The 19,566-nt window shown below is 31.1% G+C and overlaps 1 protein-coding gene across 7 annotated transcripts in view; it reads left to right on the top strand.

Moving 5' to 3' along the window:
• Positions 1-532: 532 nt before the first annotated feature.
• LOC139500981 (procollagen-lysine,2-oxoglutarate 5-dioxygenase 1-like) overlaps positions 533-19,566 on the top strand; it is a 39,794-nt gene continuing 20,760 nt past the window's right edge. For 2 of the 7 annotated variants that reach the window (XM_071289923.1, XM_071289921.1), the window contains exons 1-7: positions 5,556-5,653; positions 8,330-8,418; positions 10,270-10,406; positions 11,622-11,736; positions 16,340-16,391; positions 17,166-17,278; positions 18,426-18,489. In XM_071289923.1, the coding sequence (XP_071146024.1) occupies positions 10,309-10,406; positions 11,622-11,736; positions 16,340-16,391; positions 17,166-17,278; positions 18,426-18,489 (442 nt within the window). In that variant the 5' untranslated portion in view covers positions 5,556-5,653; positions 8,330-8,418; positions 10,270-10,308. Of the gene's footprint in view, positions 557-1,382; positions 1,417-5,555; positions 5,654-7,623; positions 7,770-8,329; positions 8,419-10,269; positions 10,407-11,621; positions 11,737-16,339; positions 16,392-17,165; positions 17,279-18,425; positions 18,490-19,566 lie in introns of those variants that run through there. The other 5 variants (XM_071289919.1, XM_071289917.1, XM_071289922.1 and 2 more) reach the window with 4 other exon arrangements.

The raw sequence follows: 19,566 nt of genomic DNA, 5'->3' as shown, positions 1-19,566 counted from the left end.
TCTTTCCATAAATTGTTTGTTCAAAAAAAACCAAAAAAAAACGGGTGATATATATAGACGAAACCGGGTGATTGTGTAGTAACAACATTGACGAAACCGGTTTATTTTAATTTGACATGACCCTTTTCTTTCGTTCCATACACAGAAATACAATTATTGAGATGCTCATAATAACTAAATTTGCAATCTCCGTTTCAATATCTATCTTCCCGTACCTTTCTTTCCGTACAATGTGAACAATTTAACGAGAAATTTAACAATTTCGAGGCAAGGTTCACTCAATTCGTCATTTTGACGTGCATTTTGACTTATTTCTTCGTTAATATAGAACGGTTGTAGAAAATATTGCATCTCACAATAGAAAATAGTTGTATATGTATATATATTCTTCGATATCATAAAAAAATAAAAAAAAAAATAAGGAGAAACCTACCTTTCTTTTGTTTATTGGTGTTCCGTCATTGTGCCGGATGTTAGATACCATCGAGTCCGAGCAAATTTTGCCGGTGTGGTTTAGACACAGTGTGATAGTATATTCCTACAGTTGAATAACAGTGTAAGAAAAATTTCCAAATAATATTTCATCACAGCAATATGCGGAAAGACAAAATTTATTCCTGTGAACATTATTAGTTACATAGTGTGATAGTGACCTAATACGGTATATATGGGGTCAGTTAAATCCATATGGGGTGAGAGCAAGTTTTCAATACTGTTAGCACTAAGAAAATACTTCCATTGATCCTAAAAAAAAACAGATCTATGCCAACAATAACGACTTGTTAGGTTTAAAATTAATGTGTTTTATGAATTTGTTTCAATCTTAATCATCAATTTCTTCGTCTGTTGGAACTTTTAAGATTTTTTCTCAGTACCGTTTTGTTTTTTATAAAGGGACATAACACCATTACTAACCGTGTATGAAATAAGCCCCGCCCCTTCTTATCTAATAAGAAATATAAAGGGACGTAACTCCACTACTAACCGTGTATGATATAAGCCCCGCCTCCCTACTAACCTAATATCAAATATACACGGTTTGCACGCGGACGCTTTTAACCAATCATATTCCTGGAAATGTATAGACAGTAAGATAAATTCATATCCATGTCCGGAGTGTTGAGACTTACATAATAATTGTTGGGCATCATTGAACATAACTTGATTGCATCCTATTCATCACCCGGGCAAGGCAAACGCGCTCGACGTTGGAGTCTGACAGATCCGAATATTTCTCCCACGTCTCACCTCACGACCATGCACTGTCCAGCTGCTGAATAGATACGAAATTATTTTATTCAGTAGTCCCCCGAAGAGGTGTGATGTAAAAGAGGGACAGAAATACTTGTTAGACAAAAGGCAGAACGGATGGAAATATTTGTTAGACACAAAGATAAATGGAAGGAAAGCGCTATGGTATAATATGGCAGCTAGCTTTTATATTCTTAGGTCCACTTCAATGATTGCATGCAGAGGGTTTTTCCTTTACACCTCTTTTATAAATTATAAAAGCAGTTTTCGTTTGCAATGAAAGTGCAGATATATGCAAAATACCTATGCATTTGAATTATTCATACTTCCATAGACGATTCTGTGTAAGGCACTGAAAGAAAAACATATGGTGTCCTTTAATGTACAACCAAGGAAAGATGGAATGCTGGCGGACTCATGAAAAAAATAACAAAATTAGTCAAATTCAAAATGAAAGTCATCACTATAAAAAAACAAATTAATGAGTTCTATATAATATCTGTTTGTATGATACGTGTTGGTGGAAGACCTCCATCAAAAGCTTTCCAGATGAATCGATTGGTTACCCAAATATACAAAATCAAAATGTTTTGTAAGCAAAATATAAATGGAGTATACTAACAGAAAAACCAAAGCAATCTAGCCCCAATTTTGACTGAGGGGGACACAAGCTTATTCATAATAACATAGTATATTTAGTGAAAAATTTTCAGAAAAAAACATTGTCATGGATTGAAGCCCGATACCGAACAATTAGCTTTGGGCGTATTGATAAGCTTCCAGCACAGATCATTTCAGATTATATTCATTATAAGCGATATAAAAAATGTTGTTTAGACTACATCAAGATACATTTCTATTAATAAACTTTTTAATACTATTTGTTTGAACTCAAGACTACTTGAAGACTTCTAATAAAAATGGTTTTCAAATACACAAATGAAGAATGTTTTGATCGATTCAGAGTGATGTTTTTGATGAAAGAGATATAACTTAGAAACAACTATTCAACTTACCACATGTCAAAGCATTTTTATATTTAGAACTTTATTAAGATAATGCTTAATGTTATGCATGTAAAACAATAATTTGAGCATTTTTATGAATTCAAGCTTGGATGGAGAGTTGTCTCATTCCGACACGCATTCCACACCTTCTTATATATATATTATGATCATAATCTACATTTGGTATACATGTATAAATATAGTTCATTCAATTCTGATATCTACAGATCTCAAAAATATGTTTTCGTCCAATTCATGATGGTTACCGCGTTCATCTTATTTTAAAAAACAATATCATTTTTTTTTCGTTAAAATTCATCATTCTGTTTGGCAGCATGATAAAGTTCAGTAACTTTTTTTTACCGTTTTTATCTTTTAACCGTATTCTGTAGGTCAATTGATCTCGTTATGATCTAAGCAGTACTATTGGTCAAGTGGTCTATGTACAACATACTACAAGCTCTTCGTGCTCTAAATAAGACGACATGGCAACACCATTCTGTTGAAATGGCCAAAAGGAGTTTACAATGCATTGAATGTTCGTACCAAAATTTGTCTAGCTTGTTGTGATATCAACACATCTGTTGTTGAAATGTGAAGAGAATTTATCATTGATCTGTATGACATAAAACAAAATCTACACATGGTGATCTTAATACCAATTAAAAAAAAAGATTTGTTTGAAGATTAGTTTATACATATTTTATTTGAATGAAGACTTATGGAATCATCTCCATTTAACACATTTAACAATACAATAAATAAATAAGAGCATGCATACTTTACATATTATTGCAACATTTGAATAAATTGGACCACAAAATTAAGTGACACAAAAGAAGTAGAGAGAAAAAGATAAAAGATTAGTTGGAAACTACCTTAATCCAAGGCATAGTTCATATATTTAGTGTGTGGTTTTTTTTACTGATAACAAAAAGTCGACAGTTATACTAATAAAAACAAAGATCTAAATACAGTGTTGGATCAATAACTATTTAGAATAAGTTTATTTAAGGATCGACGAGCTTACCTCGGTCGTATATAAGTTTCTTGTCTCGGTAAACAACATCTCCGTAAAAATAAGGATGTGCTATTTCGTTTGAAAGTTTTCTACATGCAAAACTTCAAAAACCAAATCCGTGTATCTATGAAAGAATTTGGTAAACTTTTTACGCAGTTTGTTGTAAAAAATCCCTGAACTCTTGATAATTTACTAGTAGTACATGTACATATATCAATCCATTGAAACACAAAACGTCACATTACAATACGGGCATAGTGAACGAGTTGTGATTTATAAACACCATCAGATCAATGTACCATCATCGTCCAAAAAAAGAAAATTTAACAATATGAAACGAAATATCGTCCATTTCTCCGTAAATTTTTGTGTAGAGTTCTTGTGATCAACTTTTGAGTACGCTTGAAAAGGTCTTTAAAATGATAATTTCTAACACTGTCAGTCTTGATGCTCTGAAAACAGTTATGAATATAATTTGTCTATCAAACAAATTACATATCTAAATAAATTAAAATTGTCAGAACAGTAGGACATGCTGGTCCAATTTGAGTAAAATCTCAGGTCATTTGACTATTAGTATCTCGAGATTAGTATATGAATTTATTACATCTACAAATTCTCATTTTCTCCCCTTTAATCAGTCAAGGCAGTGACTATTTTGCCGGCACTGATTAAAATATCTTACTTCAATCCGGAAAAATAACAACATATTTCTATAAAAAAAAAGAGGCTATTTTAACGACACCAACAATATAATGAACTTAATATTTTGCCGGTGACCGTACTTTGTAAAGAGGGAAATTTAATATTAACTTTTGAAAAGTTCTATGAAAATGTATGGCACGCCGTTATTATATTTATTCAATTTCGAGATATCTTATTTAGTTAAATAAGAGATATCTTATTTAGTTAAATAAGAGATATCTTATTTAGTTAAATAAGATATCTTATAAACTAATTGAGATATCTTAATAACAAAATGAGATATCTTATATATTAATTGAGATATCTGATTTATTAAATAAGATATCTTATATATTAAATAAGATATCTTATTAAAATGTTTATAAAGATATCTAATTAAATATATAAGATATCTTATTTAAAATATAAGATATCTCTATTAATTTATAAGATATCTTATTAACTATATAAGATATCTTTTATATAGTTAATAATAGAGATATCTTATTTACTTAATAAGATATCTCCATAAGTTAATAAGATATCTCTATTAGTTTATAAGATATCTCTATTAATTAATAAGATATCTCTATTAGTTTATAAGATATCTCTATTTATTAATAAGATATCTTATAAAGTATGTATTTAAAAGATATCTTTATAAAGAAGTAAGATATCTTTTACACTTTATAAGATATCTTATTAATTAACAGAGATATCTCATTAACTTATAGAGATATCTTATAAACTAATAGATATATATCATAAACTTTTAGAGATGTCTTATTAACTTATAGAGATATCTTATTAACTTATAGAGATATCTTATAAACTAATAGAGATATCTTATACACTTTTAGAGATATCTTATTAACTTATAGAGATATCTTATTTAATTGGTAATAAAGATATCATATTTAATATAAGATATCTCCATAAGTTAATAAGATATTTCTCTTAATTAATAAGATATCTTATAAAGTATGTATTTAAAAGATATCTTTATAAAGAAGTAAGATATCTTATATACTTTATAAGATATCTTATTAATTAATAGAGATATCTTATTAACTTATAGAGATATCTTATAAACTAATATAGATATCTTATTAACTAATAGAGATATCTTATTTACTTTCAAATTAAATAAGATATCTTATAAAAATTAAAGATATATTAATACTCAATAAGATATCTTGTTTTAAAAAAAAAATAAGATATCTTCAAATTTGAATAAATATAAAAACGGCGTGCCATAAACATGTGCACTGTCAACATAAAATAATCAAATAATAATAATTAGTACAGATCGATAAACCAGTATTTAAAGAAGAAATCAGCTAGCAATATTTGAGAATGATACATAAATTATAAGATCTTATAATTATTTCAAAACATATAAATTAGTCAAAGTGAAAATAAGAATTTATAGCAAGAAAATTAAGTATTCCGTTATGAAATCAAATGAAAACATACATGTAGCTGAAATTATCTTCACAAGTTTGCTGCATTAAAATAAAAAGTGCTAATTATGTGGCGTAAAGCAACCAACAATCATTGATAAAACTAAAATAGAGCCTATGTTTCACTATGTTTCACTCCCCTAAACGTATTGGTCCCCAAGTAGAATAACAACAAACGTGTTGCACAGTGGTGTTATAATTTGTTGATACATCAAAAATCCTGTGTTGTGAGTGGATAGATAAAAAATATTTAAATATATAAATGATGTTTAAAAATCATTCATAATTCATGACCTGTGCATTTCAGGGTTGTAATTAAATTTAGTTTTTTGGATAGCCAGAAATTACTAGTAGTCTACTTTTTGCTAATTATATTCATAATGTCAGAGACATATAATACATTATTATGTATTATATGTCTCTGATAATGTGTATATGAGAATTGTACCATGCACGTGATCTTCTTCTTGTCTCCGTATGAGCATCCTTTATAAGGATCACCAACATGAGTTATTGCGTATAAAGGAGGACATTTGGAGCCTGTATCGGTACAGATTAATGTGAGCATAATTGCCTACCCAATTCCCCAGTCAGGCCGTGACGGGTCTTATAACCAGAAAGTTAACCTTCCCTAAACATAATACAATGTAACAAAATAAAACATACCAACTCACACACTCACCTGATTCGCTCAGTCCTCAAAGTATAAAAATTACAAAACTGTAACAAGTGTATTTGATAATAGTTTGAACTGGACTGGCTTGATATCATTAAAATCTTTAAAACACGGAATTATAAGTTACACGTCATAGAGTCCTTGTTTATAATCACTCTGAAATTTCTGTAAAGTTGTCAGGCGGTCAAAATCAAAACAATGAAGGCGAATTTAGTGAATTTTTCATGTTTTCGTAAGTTTATTCATCTTGAAATAGGGGCATATTAACCTTACTTGAGAACCTAAAGTTCAACGACTTTTTGATCACTTTTTTGGACTTGCTTATTCTCTGGACATTTAAGTTTCAAGTTTTATCCCAGCAACCTGTTTTTGTAATGACCTTGTTAGCCAATTTTCAATGTTCACAAAGTTGCAAATTTGACGTTTTAGCCTTTTTAGCTTGTATTTTATACTGCAATGTTAAAAGCCTCTCGCTTCGATTTTTAAAATAGCTCAGGAACCTCGATTTTTGAAACAACATGCAGTCATTATGTTAGGTTTAAACCTCACTGGACATTCCGTATCATTTTAACTCAGGCTTCACTCTAAATTGTGATGTTAAGTCTTGTTAACCTTTTTGTAACCCCATATGAAGTTCTGCATTTATGTACCTACAACCACGTCAGGTCATCAGAAGGATGTCCAAAATCCAGAACCTTGCTTGTATACAGAATGAATGTTACTCTCACTGCATGTTTAGTAATAACACTTGCAACATTACTCTTTCATGGGATATGAATGAAAAATTTGCCACTGAATTGAAAGTAAGCAACATCATGAACATGCAATACATGTAAATGTAAATTCAAATGATATGCAAGCCTGAGGTGTCTTCAGTCTTGAAGGGGTAAGGACTATAGGGACTTTGCATTCTTGATCCACTCAAGCAATGACGAATAGCTTGAGTGGATCCTGTCATTTTAAAAGGAGAGGGTCCAACCACATGCCCCCATTCAAAAACATTCAAAAACATTAATCTTTCAAAATAGGGGGTTTCCGACACACATATCCCCCCTGCCCACCTGGATCCACATTGAAATGGCAGGAGTAAAGCATGCAATTTACTTTAAAAGTTGTTGGGAGGAATAGAGAAATTACCAAATTGTATGAAAATAAAAAAAGATAACAATTGTGGTATAATTGCCAATGAAACAACTCTCCACAAGCGAACAAATGGTACAAAAATTATAAATCACATTACAGCCTTCAATAATGAGCAAAGCTAAAACTGCATGTCAGCTATAAAATGCCCCTAAATGGCAAATGTTAAACAACTCAATTGAGAAAAGTAACAGCCTTGTTTACATTTGTATGTACAAAATAATGAACAAAAAACTAAATTATTTGTGTCCACCAAAATTTTAAATGCTTCTAAGTTTTACACTTTCTCTAATACTGTGATTCCAGCTGTTAACCAACAGACTACAAGTAACAGGTTGTTCACATTGTCTCCATCTGTCACATCAATGTATAAGTCATAAGTTTCATTTAAGATATATTTGTTCATTCTAAAATCTTTATTTTAGTATTCAGCTGAATGCTGGGGATAATGAAGACTGAACAAATTCTATCTTTTTATCTGTTGTTCGTTTTTGGAACATTTACTTGTGTTATTTGCTCTAAATTTGGTAAGCATAATGATTGTCAATGATTGTATACTTAAATGGTTTTTAATAAGACTTTTGACATGATCTTACACAGAGAGAGGGTGTCAAATGCATCAAGTCTAATACAATCCCTAATTTTACTATCCCATGTGTTTTAACAGTATAACCAGCAGATTAGCATTTGGATGAAAATGGGCTGCATTTATTTACTACTTTAGTTTAGATTAGTCATATTTTAATGTGCAAGTTAAACTGATGTGAGAAATACCAGTTTTTTGTAGGAACTTTTAAGGGCTTTACCAGAATTAATTGTAGGGGGGGGGGGAGGAAGGAACATTATTAAAATTTTATGGTGGTGCTTATTTAAGAAAGATTGATGTAACATTTAAATGAAATATCCAATTTAAAATGTATGCATGGTGACTGGTAAAAAATAGTGACTTCCTCCCCCCCCCCCCCCCACATTTATTTTTTGAACAGCCCTAACTGTGAACGCTTAACTGGAGTAAATAAATTATTTTTCAAAAATTTTAAGCTCTATATGACTATATATATATATACCAATGGCATTTTCTTTTTAGAATTAACAGCCATAACCATAGCACCAGATGAAACAGACAGTCTTACTAGGTACCAATATACAGCAGACAAAAATGGAATTAAGACTAAGGTATGTTTATCAGTCATTCACCAGGTGAGTCATGTCTCAAGTTTACGATAATTTCCTGGCTTTTAATCAGTGAAATCAGTCTGCAACCATTTTACAAGATTCTGGTCTTATATGAATTATGGAAAAATAATACCAGTATACTATATTTTATATGCAATAGATTTTGTCCTTGAACAACAAAAATATGAACAATATTTTATAAATGCACTAGGTAAACATGCATGTGGCTTTAAAATCAATATATTGAGGGAAAACCCTCTTCCATGTATAAATGGAAATTTAAGAAAATCCATCTAACGTTATTATACTTCTAGATTGCATTAATTAATGCAAGGTTTGTTTAGTAGATAAGTAGGGACTTTAAAGGGGATGTTTTTTACATGTTCCAGAAGTTTTTATGACTCACTTCAAGAGACTATAGTTGTTTTCAGCCTTTGTCAGTCAAGGTCAAAATGAAAATTGGTATCAACCTTTTTGTAAACATAATATACTGTGTGATGCTTTTTCAGATTCATTACTTAACAACTTCCTGTTTTTACCAAATCCTTAAAAGTTCTTTAACAAAATTAAATGGCCATGTACCAGTATGAATTTTCATCATATTAATTTTATAGACATGTGGTTCTGCGTTGCATATTAACTGCAATTGCAAATTGTTGAAAAATCATTTTAGAGTATTTTCATGCACGCCACATTGTTCTTTGTTCTATTCTTTTTTAACATGATGCATTTGTGTAGTTGGGGAGCATGATCAGTGGCTATAACAAGCATCACAAAGATATCTTTCAAAATTAGAAACTTTAAGAATACAAAAGATTCCATGTACATATAATAATTTGTAAATATGAGTTGTATTCTGAGCTCAGAATGTTGTACTTAACTCCTTCCAATGATTGTTTGGTTACAGATATTCTATTAATTCCTCTGTTGTACTACATTGTAATGCCATGTAATGATATATTGATACAAATCATTTAAGTATTAGCTGGTTGAGTATAAACACAATGTATAAGTAATTGGTTAATGTAAAACAACAGATGTTAAAACCTATAAGAAATCTATCCTTATAAAGATATTGATTGTTTTTATCTTGTTAATTTTACCTGTGATTTGTCAGGTAGACATTAAGATGTTTTTATCATGTCTAATTTGTCTATGGTTGATACTGTAATTATATTTTCAATAAGATTTTATACAATAAGAGTATATATAAAAAAGAAGATGTGCCTTAGCTCAACCCGAACAGCAATCTCAGTTTTTTTTTGCATAAAAATTGCTTCCAGGTTTGAAGGAATACTGATAAGTCTGAATGTAAGGAAATCGATGGAAAACAGGTCATTTTTAGCCATTTAACTGAGAGAAAGAAAAAAAAATAGCAGGGGGCTCTTATGAGGGCCTCAATCCACAGCCCCAAATGTAACCCTGCCTCCCCTGAATTCAAATCCTAGTGACGGCCCTGACTATAATATTTTTTCCGTCTATTCGAAATAACATAAAAAATGAGGTGCACACTGAATAACCAACATAGCAGGTTATTTTAAAGTGTGCAAATTGTAAATGTTATTTCGAGTAGACAAGAAAAATATTACAGTCATTTCTTATCTTTTAATTCAAGTTCTATTTAAAACTGGAGTAAACCATGAAAAAACATTGATGACATCACAGTCACATAATTCAATTATGTCTATGAGCTGATAAACAAACAGCATCAGTCAATCAGAAGCCATGTCACATCTAAAATTAAATCATTCTTGAATAATCGCAATAATAAATGCATGCAATAATTTCTGAATTTACAGTACTTTAAAAAAGTTGAAAAGATTTTGATTTATTTAATTTTTTTTTTATAAGGTATATGGATTAGGACATGCCTGGAGGAAAGCAGAAGAAATGACATGTACGGCTGGTGGATATAAAGTTAATGTTCTGAGGGACAGTCTTGGAGAATTTACAAATAGACAGGATTTAGTTCTGATTTACACAGATAGGTATATAAAGTTAATGTTCTAAGGGACGCTCTTGGAGAATTTACAAATAGACAGGATTTAGTTCTGATTTACACAGATAGGTATATAAAGTTAATGTTCTAAGGGACAGTCTGGGAGAATTTACAAATAGACAGGATTTAGTTCTGATTTACACAGATAGGTATATAAAGTTAATGTTCTAAGGGACAGTCTGGGAGAATTTACAAATAGACAGGATTTAGTTCTGATTTACACAGATAGGTATATAAAGTTAATGTTCTAAGGGACAGTCTGGGAGAATTTACAAATAGACAGGATTTAGTTCTGATTTACACAGATAGGTATATAAAGTTAATGTTCTAAGGGACAGTCTGGGAGAATTTACAAATAGACAGGATTTAGTTCTGATTTACACAGATAGGTATATAAAGTTAATGTTCTAAGGGACAGTCTGGGAGAATTTACCAATAGACAGGATTTAGTTCTGATTTACACAGATAGGTATATAAAGTTAATGTTCTAAGGGACAGTCACGGAGAATATACCAATAGACAGGATTTAGTGCTGATTTACACAGATAGGTATACAAAGTTAATGTTCTAAGGGACAGTCACGGAGAATATACCAATAGACAGCATTTAGTGCTGATTTACACATACCATGCATACAGGTTAAGGAGAAATAGTACAAATATTGAAAAAAATGAATTTCTACATTCACCCTTTTTTGACAAGATTAATCAGTTCAAAAATACTCAACTCTTCACTGTTCATGCCTCCGCCTTACACACCCTTGTCTGTCTATCTCTCTGTGAGTCTCAAAGCTGGTTAACGTTCTCTAACTTTAGTTTGCCTCAACCAAATGTTATGAAACTTATACATTTATTATACACATTGCTTGCCATCATAAAATGCAGATCAAGTTTGAATTTTGGTAGCCTCAATTTAAATGTTCTAGAGTTATGCCCCTTTACAAAGTTTCCATTCTCTAACTTTAAGTTTGCCTCAGCCAAATTTTATGAAATTTTTACGCAATACTTATTACTACAAAACTCAGATCAAATACAAATTTGGGAAGTGTCACTTTTACTGTTCTTCAGTTAGGTCCCTTAATAACTTTATATAATATGCAAAAGTGGGGATTATCTGTATTCCCCATTCACCCCATCTTTTAAATCCGAAGACAGCCTTGTAAATTTTATTCTATTTTACAACTGAACTATTTTATCCATTACAGCAGTGATACAGTATTTATAGAAAGAAGGAAGGACATTTTATCAAAGTTTAAATCATTTGATGCCAAAGTGGTGTTTGCTGCTGACAATTTCATATGGCCAGATCCAAAATTAAAGGTAAGGTTGATAGGAAAAAATATATATTCTTCCACACAGATACACAATTATAATATATTATTTTGCACTTACAGAATAAGTAACTTATGGCTCATAATTTGGAGCAGCTGGTTTAAGCAAGCTACACATTCTAAAAATGAGTTAGTCATTCATCACACTTAGCCAAATCTATGCTGGGATCTATTTTTCCTGACAGAGCTAACTTCCTCCAGCCAATTAAACTTGATATCGGTGTACTGGTTTCAGATTCTATGGATTCATTATTATTCGTTGGTTCTCTTATGGTTGGGGCCTGTTATCTAACTCTCACGTGAATAGATATTTTTCGTATCACACCGTACGGAGTGTGATATGAAAAAGTGATATCAAAATTACGTTAATTTGATTGGCTTATCTCGTAAATTTCCAATATTTTCATTGGCCGTTGATCAGGTCATTATTCACTGGAAAAGGTCATGCTGGGACTACTTTTTTTCTTGACAACTGATTGTTTACTTCCGGTTTTCGCGATTTTCGTCTGCTTTATCGTCTGCATTATCTAATATAAATCTTATCATGGACGAAGAAATAAAGAAAGGAACCCGTGTACGGTTATGTAACGGAGCAAAGGCATTACAACTGGCACAACTTCCAATTTCAATTTCCCTCTGTATGCGACAGTAAAACTACCGATGTACGTCCGCAAAGCTTCAAATACAATACAGTTATCTCTATTCTAATGCAAAACAAGTTCATAATTAAATTTCAATCACAATTTCAGTGTAAAATCTTCATTAAAGAAAATTCCGCGAAAAGATGTTATCTTCTTTGGTCCCTACACTACGTGACGTCATAGGTATGCTTCTGGTGTCATACATAAACACCGGACATTTTCTGGCTTCTGTGCCGCTTCAGAATGTAATAAAATTTGATAAAAAGAAGATTTTAAGGCGCAACAAGTGAGTTATTTGTTAATTATTGTAGAAATAACGTGTCAATAGATAACAGGCCCCAACCATAAGAGAAAGATCAGTACGCGTTGCAAAGAAAAACGGCCGTAGCAACACAACTCGCAACAAATAGGCCACGCACATAGGCCTACAACTTTTTGCCATAAGAGAAATGGGTTTAACAACTTGTGAGAATTAGATATCGCTTGATATCAACTCTCGTTATTTAATTTCAATAATAATAAACTCGCCATAGGCTCGTTTATTATTATTGAAATTAAATAACTTGAGTTGATATCAATCGATATCTAATTCGCACTCGTTATGAAACCTATAAATACCAATTTTTGTGGATTTCTAGGGTACATGAGAACCACAAATTTCTATGTTTAACAAATTACAAGTTTTTTACAAGAATGTTTGCAGACTTTGCCAAAACCACAAAATTAAATAGCTGTGATATTTAATTTTTTCCGCAAACCACGAAAATTTGTACCTACAAAAATAAATGAATCCAGAGTACCGGTACAGTATAAGTAAATTTGTTTTAGTTCACCTGATCCAATGTGTGACCTGTAGCAATCACTTGACGTCCATCTTCTATTGTCTATATACCTTCACCTCAAAAACTACTAAACCATTAAGTTACCATTATTTTTTCAATTGAACCTTGAAAACTATAAAAAAAAATTTAGGGAAACTTATAAACGTTGAATTATCAAGACAAAAAAAAATTGATAAGATATATGGTTTAAATAAAACATTTTGTAATATTTATTTTGATAGAAAAACAAAAGATATGGGGTATCCATCAATGGCACAAAATCAATACACGCACAGCAAAAACACAAAGAGCAGAGGAACAGTGCATTTATTGATGTTCTTCACCTCATAGTCTATAGATTCATTATTAAAACATAATTTGTGTTGATCCTGCAACTTTTGTTGCAGAAAGCTCGACATAGGGATAATGATCCGGCGGCGGTGGCGTAAGCTTACTTCTTAAAAGCTTTATATTTTAGAAGGTGGAAGACCTGGATGCTTCATACTTTGCATATAGATGCCTCATGTTAGGAAGTTTCCATCAGTCACATGTCCAATGTCCTTGACCTCATTTTCATGGTTCAGTGACTACTTGAAAAAAAAGTGCAGATTTTTTGTAATGTTAAATTCTCTCTTATTATAAGTAATAGGATAACTATATTTGGTATGTGCGTACCTTGCAAAGTCCCTATGCCCGTCAGACAGTTTTCACTTGACCTCGACCTCATTTCATGGATCACTGAACAAGGTTAAGTTTTGGTGGTCAAGTCCATATCTCGGATACTATAAGCAATAGGTCTAGTATATTAAGTGTATAGAAGGACTGTGAGGTGTACATGTCCAGCTGGCAGGCGTTATCTGACCTTGACCTCATTTTCATGGTTCAGTGGTTATATATAGTTTGGTTTTTATGTTTTGGTCTGTTTTTCTCATACTTAATGCATTAGGTCTACTATATTTGTTGTATGGAATGATTGTAAGGTGTACATATCTAGCAGGCAAATGTCATTTGACCTTGACCTCATTTTCATGGTTTAGTGGTCAAAGTAAAGTTTTTGAGTTTTGGTCTTTTTATCTAATACTATATGATGATATGCCATAGGTCAACTATATTTGGTGTATGGAAATATTTTATGATCTATTTGTCAGTTGCACAGGTTTTATTTGACCTTGACCTCATTTTCACTGTTCATTGCTCAGTATTAAGTTTTTGTGTTTTGGTCTGTTTTTATACGACTGGAAAAATTGAAAATTTTTTGGTCGTATATCATGTATATTGGTATATGCTGTTGGCGTCGTTGTCGGTGTGGTCCGAAGAAATTTGGTTTTCGCACTATAACATAGTATTGGTTAATAGAAATCTATCAAATTTAAACACAAGGTTTATGACCATAAAAGGAAGGTTGGGATTGATTTTGGGAGTTTTGGTCCCAACAGTTTAGGAATTAGGGGCCAAAAGAGTCCAAAATTAAACTTTGTTTGATTTCATCAAAAAATGAATTATTGGGATTCTTTGATATGCCAAATCTAAACGTGGGCTTAGATTCTTAATTTTTGGTCCTGTTTTCAAATTGGTCTGCATTAAGGTCCAAAGAGTCCAAAATTAAACTTAGCTTGGGGTTCTTTGATATGCTGAATCTAAACATGCACTTAGATTTTTGATTATGGGCCCAGTTTTCAAGTTGGTCCAAATTTGGGGTTCAAAATTATTATATTGAGTATTGTGCAATAGCAATAAATTTTCAATTGCACAGTATTGCACTATAGCAAGAAATCTTCAATTGCACAGTATTGTGCAATAGCTAGAAATCTTCAATTGCACAGTATTGCGCAATAGCAAGAAATATCTAATTGCACAGTATTGCGCAATAGCAAGAAATTTTCAATCGCACAGTTTTGCACAATAGCAAGAAATATTCAATTGCACAGTATTGTCCTGTTTTCAAATTGGTCTACATTAAGGTCCAAAGGGTCAAAAATTAAACTTTGTTTGATTCCAACAAAAATTGAAAATATTGGGTTCTTCAATATGCTGAATATAACCATGTATTTAGGTTGCAGTCTTGTAATTGACTGCTCCATAGGCTTACATGCTAAACAGCTGATCTTTGAAAATAAGAAAATAAAAATGCTACATAGAAAAAAAGTTTCATGTTCATATCATGTATGTTCTAATGTTAAATTGTGATTTAATCGAAAAAAAAGTGGGTCAAGCCACGAAGAATAAAAAGTTACGTAACCCTGAAGTCAAAACATTTTTTTTCTACTTTCTGTTTGCTGTTTTCACTAGGCCGCACCACTTCCAGTAAACATGAAATCCTTCCACTTTCCTGGATTGATATCCCCAAAAAGATGCAAGATTTTTTTTAAATCTATATATGTTTCAATTCAGCATAAACCTATAATCAAACAGAAAAAATTGAGTCCAGAAAAAAATTCAGAAAAAAATGGACTATTTTGTTTCCCTCCATGTTTTGACATGCACCAGAAACTGGAGTTGTAATACAAGACTGGTACCTTTAGATTCTTAATATTTTAACCCGGTTATCAAATTTATCCACATTGAGGTCTAAAGGGTCTAAAATTGAACATTATTTGATTTCATCAAAAATTGAATTCTTGGGGTTCTATGATAGGCTGAATGTAACCATGTATTTGGATTTTGGATATTTGGACCATAATAGGTAAATGTCCAATTTAAAATTTTTAAGTTTTTAAGTTGAAGTTCTTAGACCACATTCATTCTGTGTCAGAAACCTATGTTGTGTCAACTATTTAATCACAATCCAAATTCAGAGCTGTATCAAGCTTAAATGTTGTGTCCATACTTGCCCCAACTGTTTAGGGTTCGACCTCTGTGGTCGTATAAAGCTGCACCCTGCAGAGCATCTGGTTCCTAAACTATAAACAATATGTCAACTACATTTGTGGTATGGAAGAATTGTTAACTGTACATGTCTGCCTGGCATTGTTCATCATTTTCATGTTCCATTGGTCAATGTTAAGTTATGTAACAGTTGTAATAAAGCTTTATATTAAGGACTTTCAACATAATACCAATGATAAGTAAAGAAGGCGAGACATTTCAGCGTGTTCACTCTTGTTTATATGAATATTTCATTTATCCCTAGAAGCAGTATCCTAAGGTTCCACAGATAGAGAGTAGATACTTAAATGGTGGGGGTAGGTATATTTAGATATAAAATGGTATAACTTTGATCCAGATTGGTTTTCCATCATGTCCATCTTGCATTTTTTTTTTCTTGAAAATAATTCAAAAATAATTACAGCTGTTAAACACTTTAGATTAAGGATGTTTGCTCTCCATTTTTTGATTTTTTGCCAGATTTTCGGAATCCTCTGGTTTTATCTATGTATTGTCATTAAAAAAATTTGCCCACTAACCCCTACTTTTCTTTTCATAATTTTATTACATAAAGTTTAGGAAGCCATTTTTCAAAATTTTATAAAATTCTTGTTATTTTTTCATAGTTTTTGAAACAAATAAGGTGCCAATGTTAAATATATGAAAAATCTAGAGAGAATTATTTCCCGCCAAATTTTCAATGGCTTATATCTCGAAAATGAGCACACGGACCCTCCATTTTTTTCTACTTTTTGAGTTTCTTTATTAATATACTATCAATTCATAATAGTCTTTTAAAAAGCTTGTTATTTTTTAACAGAGTAGCGAACATCCTTAAATCAGTGATTTTCAGTTAATTAATTTAAAATTTAAATCATCCCTGTTTGAACATTTGTTAATAAATGTTATAGAAAAGTGGATATGTAACACACAAAAATAAGAAATAAAAGTGATTCTACTATGAACAGAATTTTCTGATGGTGGTTTAATGTAGAATTTTTTTATTCAGCAGAAAATTCTAGCACACAACTTCTATAGCAGCCATAGCATATATATTGAATAACTGCTAGAGCTTATATTTTCTTATTCAGCATTTATTGGATATGCTAAGACCATTGTGGAGATGTTAAACTACAAGAAAATAAATGATATGGATGATGACCAGTTATACTTCACTAAAATATTCCTGGATAAACAACTAAGAGTAAGTACGACAGACATTATATAATGCAAATAAAAAAAGTGTGATTTTAGTCGCATACAGACCCTTATTTATGGGCTCCAACTTAATTTGGTGTGTTGAATGATTGTAAGATGTACATGTCTTTGACAATGTTCATCACATAGATTAGTGATATGTTAAACTCATGTGAATGTAGTGGAACCTTTATCAGGTGTCTAATATACACTCAATCATGATAAGTAAAGCATACAAAACATTTAAGTCTGTGCAGAATTTTTTGTTGCCTTTGAACAGATATGTTTTTTTCAGACCATTTGAGTCTAGTCTAGCCTATTAACTGCGTTAAAGGCTAGCTAACTCAGATAACCATTTTTTCTAGAAGATAATATTTAGCCATTTCAGACATTTGTTAATTATTGCTGCATTGATTATACATATAACTTTAAAAAATGTATTATTGCATTTAAAGTAGTTAAATATAAAAAAAATTCGTAAGGGTTCCACGGAACCCAGTGTCTCGCCTACTTTTGGTGTTAATCGCAGACTCAACAAAAATGAGGAAAAACATCAATAAAAATTTCCCTCTCGATACTGTCTTTTGATTGAAAGAAGCTTCCAAGTTTGGTAAAAAAATCCAGGATAGTTTATGAAAGTTATTAAAATTTTAAGAACTTTAACCACAGAGTGAATGTAATGTTTCCTCGCAGAAAAACTAAGTTCATTTATAAGTAAAATACGGAAAAAATGGAATTTTATTTTTACAAAATTTACTTCTGGATACTTTCTTATGATCATAAACAAGCTTCTGTCCAAGTTTGGTAGAAATTCAGTATAGTTTAAGAAAGTTATTAAAATTTCAAAAACTTTAACCACAGAGTGAATATTTGTGGACGCCGCCGCAGCGACGGAATGTAGGATCGCTTAGTCTCACTTTTTCGACAAAAGTCGAAGGCTCGACAATAAGAACATCAACAAAAGACCAAATGACATAGAAATAAGCCTTCAACAATGAGCAAGAACCCATATCACATAGCCAGCTATAAAAGGCCAAGAAATAACAAATGTAAAACTATTCAAATAAGAAAACTAGCTACTTGATTTATGTACTAAATGATGAAGGAAAGACAAATATAATAAAGCAGTGTTCAGTTGCTTTTTTCTTCTTCAGGAACAATGGAACATAAAAATAGATACAAAGTCAGAGATATTCCAAAGTGCTGTAGATAATTTAGGTAAATTAATAATAAGTGTGCTGGGGACTGATGTGTGTCTTTATTCGGTTTAGTTTATTACTGAGAAAATCTTCAGTGATTCCTCATTTTGTCTTTACCTAGCTCTATATAGCATCCTAGCTGTGTCTGTTGTGGTTTTTTTTCGAAATTATAAACTTTTCACATTTTAATCTTTTTTTTATCCACCTATAACAGAATGAAACCAAAATGTGGAAAGAAGTTTGTACAAGGTCTATTCAGAGTATTGATTTGTAAAAGAATGGTCAGTAAAAAGCTTTATACCAAATGTCCTTTAATCAACACTTTACACCAGAAAAGAATTACAAAAAGAATTCAGTTCTTAAATATATTTATAAAATATAGTTCATTATAAAAGAAATATTATAATGTCAGAGCAAATTTGCAGGATGTTCCAATTTAATTGCCATCTTCGGAAACACATAGGCAAAGGAACATGATCCTAATTACATCAACTACATTTCAGTTTGTTGTATTGTATTAACCATATCCTATGTTTTTTTAAATTGATATCTTATATAATTTATTATACATAGACTGACGTTACTTTCCCTGATATATAATTGATTATACATAGACTGACATTACTTTCCCTGATATATAATTCATTATACATAGACTGACGTTACTTTCCCTGACGTTACTTTCCCTGATATATAATGTACTATACATAGACTGACGTTACTTTCCCTGATATATAATTTATTATACATAGACTGACGTTACTTTCACTGACGTTACTTTCCCTGATATATAATTTATTATACATAGACTGACATTACTTTCACTGACGTTACTTTCCCTGACGTTACTTTCCCTGATATATAATTTATTATACATAGACTGACGTTACTTTCCCTGATATATAATTCATTATACATAGACTGACGTTACTTTCCCTGCTATATAATTCATTATACATAGACTGACGTTACTTTTCCTGATATATAATTTATTATACATAGACTGACGTTACTTTCCCTGATATATAATTTATATAAATAGACTTGACGTTACTTTCCCTGATATATAATTGATTATACATAGACTGACGTTACT

The sequence above is a fragment of the Mytilus edulis genome, chromosome 13 (assembly GCF_963676685.1).
Source record: "Mytilus edulis chromosome 13, xbMytEdul2.2, whole genome shotgun sequence".
In the NCBI taxonomy this organism is placed as follows: domain Eukaryota; kingdom Metazoa; phylum Mollusca; class Bivalvia; order Mytilida; family Mytilidae; genus Mytilus; species Mytilus edulis.
This window is presented reverse-complemented; position numbering and strand designations above follow the sequence as displayed.